At 36.2% G+C, this 7,812-nt stretch overlaps 1 protein-coding gene across 1 annotated transcript; it reads left to right on the top strand.

The window, feature by feature from the left end:
* Positions 1-891: 891 nt before the first annotated feature.
* LOC116052094 (butyrophilin subfamily 2 member A2-like) lies at positions 892-3,972 on the top strand. Its single transcript, XM_031302606.2, has 4 exons — positions 892-1,113; positions 1,666-1,762; positions 2,734-3,075; positions 3,224-3,972. The coding sequence occupies exons 2-4, from the start codon at positions 1,675-1,677 to the stop codon at positions 3,970-3,972; spliced, it is 1,179 nt and encodes a 392-aa protein (XP_031158466.1). The 5' UTR covers positions 892-1,113; positions 1,666-1,674.
* The last annotated feature ends 3,840 nt before the right edge of the window (positions 3,973-7,812 follow it).

The raw sequence follows: 7,812 nt of genomic DNA, 5'->3' as shown, positions 1-7,812 counted from the left end.
TGAAATATATAATTTTTAAATCAACTTCTAACATTTACAAATTGTAGTTTTTAATTAGCTAAATGTCACATTTTCTACATTTTCAAATCTGGCCCAATTACATTTGTAGTTACTACATATTCATAAATAATAGTTTTGCATTAGTAAAGCATGGTTCTGCACATGGCATCCTTTTAGCAAAAGTGCATTTTGGTTTCCAGAAAACAAATATGCATTAAAAATATGCAACAAGCTCTGAAGAACCAAAACATTCATCTTAATTAGCAGCCATACCTGAAGATATTTGGACTTTTATTGGAAAGTGAATGGTGTGTTGTTCTCCATTTCCCCAGTGTGTCACCACATGAGCCTGGGTGGTGTCCTGGCTTTAAGTTTTATTCTATCTGCTTATGTCAAGTACAGATGGAAACGTAAGTCACAATTCTATTTATCTATCACAGTTTTATTATATATTTTATTCCCATTTTAACTTCTGCACTATTTTATGTCTATATCTTGGATTCTCATTTTACTGTTTTTTTCCTTTATACATTTTGAAGCAGCATTGATGGAAACAACCTGAAAACATTACTTGTCTTACACACGTTTTTATCAAGACTTATTTGTGTTAAACGTCTTGTTTTACATGTTTTTTTATATTATGTTTTATTGTGTGTGGACCCCAGGAAGAGTATCTGCTATTTTAGTGGCAGCTAATGGGGATCCGAATTTCATAGCCAACAAAGGCTTGACTGTAATTGTTGTGCCGATGAAGACAAATAAATATTGTTATGCAGCATTATTTACATGTATAAGTTATAAAAACTAACCAAGGTTAATCATTTAAAATGTGAAAATATCTTTGATATATTGATTGAAATTGTTATGCCTCAATCAGACTGGATTAATGCTTTTAGGGGAGGCGGTTTTAATATTACCTCCTCCGCTCAGTGATTTTAATCCTGTCCGGAGCGTATGTGGGTCATGTGACAGCCCTACCCTGTTATACTGTAATTACAGCAGCTACAGCCTGTTTTGCAGTGAACCGGCTAGTTTATTTGACGTCCATTTTAAAGTAGATCTCTGAGTTCTTTTTACGCAGGAAGAGGTGCTTGTCCTACTTTACTTCATCAGGTCAGTGTGAAATTTGTTTAAAAATGAAGCAGGTCAAAAAGGTTTTCCTAATCTGAACATGCAAACACCAAGATTTGTTAACCTATTTGAGAACCAATATGACGACCGAAGAGATTAAAGACATCAGGAGGGTAAAAGCTAATCAAATGTGCTGTTGTAATGTCGGCTCAAGTGGATACAGGATTTCTCTTTTGAGTCCTGTTTGTAGCCTAAATTTATTTACATTTTAAAGGACGCAAAGTTAGCTATTAACAGTTTCACTTGCATTGTACCCATGGATGTAGTCACTGGATTTATTTGATACAGAAGCAAACCTAAAAAAGTGCATTTCATTTCCCACCTCCTCCTGTAATGTTAATCCTGTCTGAAGGCCTTGAAATTAACGTTATTTTAAAGTTTGACAGCCAAATCTATTTATTATCATTGTTAATGCACACTACTTCAGATGCTGCACAGCTAATTAATGCTGCTAAACACTTATTAAAACAATATTGCTTTAAATACCTTTATTCTACAAATTTAAATTTCATAAAAGTGTATTTGAATTTGTAGCACTCCAGGATGGTTTACATCAAGGATGGACTTCTCAGACCTGTCAGTGTTTTCCGACACATCGTTGTCTTACTACTCCTAAACCACTTACGTGGAGGTAACACACACACACACACAGACACACAGACACACACAGTGTGGCTGTAGTTTTAGATTAGATTTAGATTACTACACAGTTTTCTCTAATCAGCAAGACATTTACTCCATGCATAGACAGTAAAGACACTTGGACAGAACATTTAATTGATCGTTTTTTTCTGTGTTAGTTGTGTGAGCTGCTTTTTGTAGAAATTTATCACTTTAGAAAATAAATAAATAAATGAATTTCCTTTTTTAACATATCCTAATACAACGGTTCATATATCTGCACAACATGTTTTTGTGTTATCCTACAAATGTCGAGCACCATGAGCAATCCGTACACCTGCTCATACCTGTTAATGCAACAAAACTACTTAGTTACGTTCAGGAAAAGATCCCAAAAAACAAAATTGTCGTGTAACTTATGCATGTAGCAGTAGTTGAGTTTGTAAGTTACTTGACAAAAGTAAGTTAAATTAAGTCAATGTTGACTCGTGGTATCACACAGGACATAAAGAGCAGTCTCCTGGATAAAGGTCCTGTTTGTTTGACCCATCCCTACCTACATGGACATTCTTGCACACCTGCACATTCTGGCTCATGATTACGTGGGTTATATAGGAATTCGATTGTGCATTAACTTTCGCATTAGTACAAACAGTGAATGTGAATAGTCTGCCTGTGGGAATGATATTTTGCCTGCTTATCAACAACATTTGATCATGTATCGTTTTGGATCGGATAGTGTTAAAAAGTAATGTGATCAGCATTTCTAAAACCCCCGAACGCTGCATTACAAACACTGAAATTCTGTAACTACAGTATGTGACTTTGAGTTTATTCGTGCCACTTGATGCATACAAGAAATGTTTGTAGATCTGAATCTCTATAGATGCATCACAAGCTGCAATCAACAGTTCATGTTTACTGTGAATATTTGACCTCATGGTGGCAAATGTGTATTAACACAGACCTACTGTCTTCCAGGTCAGTCTCAGGAGACAGGTCCACCTCAGCTCGTCGTGGCAATGCTCGGGGATGACATCATTTTACCATGTCAACTGGAACCTCCGATGAATGCCGTTTCTATGACGATGGAGTGGGGAAGACGTGACCTGGAACCCAGATTTGTCCTTGTATGGCACGATGGTCAGGAACTTCTGACTGACCAAAACAAGGCCTACAAGGGAAGAGCATCAGTGTCCATCAACAATTTGACGCTCGGAGACTTTTCACTGACACTGTCCTCAGTTAAGATCTCTGACAGCGGGACATACAGATGCTACTTCCCAAAACTGAATAAAGAATATCTTGTTGAGCTTCTTGTTGGTAGGTGAAGTGACTACAATGTTCTATATATAGAACTCTTCTAACTTAGAATTGTACAATATCTGTACACTGATGTGATGAGTGAGGTATAAAGGATGCTGTACATCATCCAAAGATTGGACCAATAATGTCTGTTTGACATCATTAGGTGCTGCCTCCTCACCTGCTATCAGTTTAGCAGGCATCCATAAGGCCACCAGCGGAGTGATGTTAGACTGCAGGTCTGAAGGCTGGTATCCAGAACCTGAGGTGCTGTGGCTGGACGGTGAGGGAAACCTCCTCTCTGCTGGACCTCCAGAGACAGTCAGAGGTCCTGATGATCTCTATACTGTACAACACTGCTTCTGTTTCAACACAGAGATCAAGAAGCAACTCAAGAATAAAAACCAAGAGGCAGATAAGACCATAGAGCAGCAGGGTTTAATGACAGCAAAAGTGAGCAGAGAGCAGCTCATGGAAGAAAACAAGAAAATAAAAGAGGAGTTACAGAAGAAAGATAAAGACATGACACAGGTTATTGATACATTGACTGAACTGGGACAGGAACTGAAGAAGCAGAAAGAACAACTCCATGACCAAAAGGAGAAGGCAGAGAAACAGGCGAAGGAGAATGAAGAGAAGGTTAATTCAGTGGAGAAAGAAGTATCAGAGAAGGAGGGAGATAAAATAGCTATCAAAGCTCATGGATACTTAAAACTCAAAGAGATCATAACAAAGAACAGCTGGAACCTGGAGGAGAGAAAGAAAGTACTTCAAAAACTGGAAATGGACACAATGAAGAGGACATATGACATTAATAAAATTACGGAGAACCTAAAGGAAGGAAATTATACAAAACCACATGGAGCAAATAAAGAAACAACTGGACAAGACAGAGGGTATTCAGAGGAAACTTGACTCCAAGAGGGGAGGGAGTGGTTTCCTCATCTTAATTATTAAATAGGCTATAAACCGATATTTTTACATAAATCATGTATCATCACATGATAATGTGAAAGGTGTCACATGGTGATGAAGCTATAGAGAATTAAAACAAACAAAGGCAGCCATTTGAAAACCAGCTTTAGATGATTTAAATGTTGGATGGCCTAGTTAGGAACTGTACTTTAGTTATCAAGATAAGGAACATTTTTTGCAGTTAGTATGTGACATATCTGTATCTGCGGATGTTTTTTCATTTGCATGTTTTTTTTTTAATTGTTTGTGATTTTTTACCGACTATGTTTTTTGGTTTTTAATACATGCCTGTGTGTTTTTATTTCAAATTTTCATTGGTCAAATTGTCCTCATTGTGTGAGTGTATTTGAACAGTTTGGGCCAACAGTCTGCTGTAGATGTATAAATAAACTTTGCCGTTTCATCGTCTGTTCAAAATCATGTCACAGTTTCACCATGACAAATATATTTAATATTAAATAGACCAACAAATATATAGCAGCACTATGCCAAATTAATTCAACTTCATTATTCTTCTAGCTGACATATAATCAAACATCAAATCATTACAAATAGGGTAAAACATAACATTCAGTTCAGACAAAACACAACAACGTTGTATGTAAAATGTATATTTCTCTCAATTTTATGCAGATATTAAAATAGATTTAACATGTTCAGATGAGACCAATGTGAAGTTTTCCTTTATTTTTTTGAAGTGTTAAGTTAAAAAAACAGGAAAACAAATGCTAAAATGCTGCATACTGTATGTTCTTCTCTTGTACTGTTGTTTTCCAACATTCACTTTGTACTCCAAGTAAAACTACTCTCGTAGAAATTTGTGTGTTTAGTTTTCTAAATTTTTGGTTTGGTCTTCCAAAAAGTTAATCAAATTGGAGTAAAAATAGAAAGTTTAAGCAGAAAAGAAAGTCCTCACTGCAGCAGTTGGTTGATGTGTCTGTAGGATGAAAAGTTTCTGTTAAAACAGTATAAAACCGGTAACCAGCTGCTGTCGTGATTTATCTGGTTATAAAACCATGAAATCAGAAATTGTCCAAAGTCCAATCTGGACAAACAACGTGCAGCTTTATTTCAAGGTTAGCGGACTTTGAATTACTTTAGATCAGAGATTAATACAATCTAATGGAAATGAAATAATTATACTTCTCCCTGATACTTTTCTAATGATCCTTTATGTTATCACAACTTAGTTTTGCAGCATCGTAATAGCAATTATCAGACCAAGTTAAAGCAAATGGAATCATTATGGAGGCTGCTGTGTCTGTACATCTACAGTGTTGAAATAATTAACCTGGTTTTTACCAGGTTACTTATTTACAGTATTTTATGATCCAACTGCAAAATTGTGACTGAATTCTTCCTTTAATCTCATCCAGCGGCTGCTTTAAAATGATTAAAGTTAAGAACATATATTGACATTCAAAATATAGCTTAAACTGATCCTTGTTTCTGGGGTATTTGTCAGGTAACTTTTTGAAACTTTGTTAAACCTTCAATAAGTTTAAGTTTGAATGAAAGTAAACTGAATGTGTTCCACCAACCTTTTTATTTATTATGTGTCTGTTCAACTGGTTTGGATTCTGGCTTTTTTGTCCTCTGCAGCCTGCCAGTAACCACGGGTAACCTGACTCACTGAATTAGAAAATGCTTTGAAAACTACATATCCAACAAGTCCACATGCCTAATGGTTAAACATGTTTATTTGCCTTAAAAAAATCATGCATTTCTATCTCTTAGGTTTATGGTTCTGATAACATAAGACAACACAGTAAAACAGAACTGTATAACACTGCTTCTGTTTCTACACAGACATCAAGACACAACTGAAGGATAAAAAAGAAGAGAAAGAAAAGAAGACCACGCTTTAATAACACCACAGAGCAGCAGGGTTTGATGGAAGCAGAAGGAAGCAGAGAGCAGCTCATGATAGAAAACAAGAAAATTAAAGGTTAAAGAAAAAAGAGAAAGGCATGACACAGGTTATTGAAACATTGACTGAACTGAGTAAGGGACTGAAAAAACCAGAAAGAAAAACTCAACGAGCAGGCAAAGGCAAAGACACTGGTGAGGGAGAATGAAGAGATGGTTAAATAGAGAACTTCAAAACCTGCAAATAAACACAGACAAACTAATGAAGAGGACATATGATGACATTAATATAATTACATGGAACCTAAAGGAAGGACAAAGTAGAGAACAGCATGGAGCAAATTAAGAAACAACTGCAGGACATAGAGACAAAGAGAGGGGAGGACAATTAAACAATACCAATTAATTAAAAAGAGATCAATTTACTTGTTCTTAATTTCAACGTTTAATAATTAAACCTGCTATAATCAATACTTTTATATTAATAAACTATCACACGACAACGTGAAAGGGAGTTGTATGAAGCAAAAATGTTAAATAAGGTTGTCACTGAACATAACCCGGCTACAGTAGAGATGAAAGGAAATGGGGAAGATATACAACAAAGTTAAGTCCCAGTCAGATTTAAACTGGAGACGTTGTATGGTCAGTGTCTAGTCCACTAACCCAGGGTTGCACCACATTACTGTACGTTGAAGCCAAAGTGAGTCGGATTACAGTTTGCAACAACATCAGAAATAAACTGGATTAGGACATTTTATTTACAATATACTTCAGCTTTATTTCAGTCTGATACTTAGACAGCAGCAACAAGACAAGGTTTCAGGTTTCTTGTTTTCTTCTGTTTAATTTTTATTATTATTATTTATTACTTATATACATACAACCAGTTAGTTGTCTTTGTCTATATGATGCCTAAATTAATTCTGCTCTGTGCACAAAATGTGAAAAGAAAACTAAATCAGCCATAATGCCTGTCAAGCTAGCTAGCTGGCTAAGCTAGCTAGCTTAACATACCTGGGCTGACATGAACTTACCCGTTCTCTGTTCCCTCCTCGTTGGTAAACGATGGAAATTCACAAGTTCAAATCGAAGCAAAATCGCAAATGTTGAAATTTTTTGTGTTCATTGTTTGGAGCTAGAGAAATAAAGCCACACACATTACTAACCCACACACGTACCTGAGCGACATACCTCAGGTCATCCACTTAACCAGTCAAAGACCTTCACCACTGGACCATCTTCAGGGCCCATCAACACAAACAACCAGGAGGAAAAGGACCTAAGACTGAAGCTGCGGAAACTGCTCATTTATCAACCTGTTTACAGTCTTGGATGAATATCATCTTCTCGGTTTACTTCTGTCCTGACAGTCTTATGCTCAGACTGGGCTAACTTCCTTCTAAACCCGTATTACACTCACAAGTACTCAATGTAACTAAAACTGTAATAATATGTTATGAATTATTGAGACACAATTCATTTTAAGTTTTTCTAACAGCTCTTTGGTGGTTATAGTGGTGTTCAATATAAAACATATGTGCATTCTATGTTACTTGTAACACTGCATTTTTGTCAGTGTATTACAAGATAGTAGTGTAGAGAAAAGAAATAGTATTCGAAGTTTAGTAAAAGTGCATGTAAGTACTGGTTAAGCTAAGCAGCAACTTTAAACTTAAATGTATTTCTGTGTGCACACAGAGACAAACCCTGTGACTCAAGTCTGTGATGGAATTAGAAGACAAAGAGCAGGCAATCAATGATAAGTCTTATTCTGCCCCCTGCAGAAATGTCATCTATCATACATCTATCAGCACATTCTGATCCGGCCCGCATATCAATTTAGGTTCACAATCAATTTTGGCCCGCCTAGTTGTGCGCCAAACCCACACACTCAAAGCAGAATTTGGC

This window comes from Sander lucioperca, chromosome 17 (genome assembly GCF_008315115.2).
Source record: "Sander lucioperca isolate FBNREF2018 chromosome 17, SLUC_FBN_1.2, whole genome shotgun sequence".
Taxonomy (NCBI): Eukaryota; Metazoa; Chordata; class Actinopteri; order Perciformes; family Percidae; genus Sander; species Sander lucioperca.
This window is presented reverse-complemented; position numbering and strand designations above follow the sequence as displayed.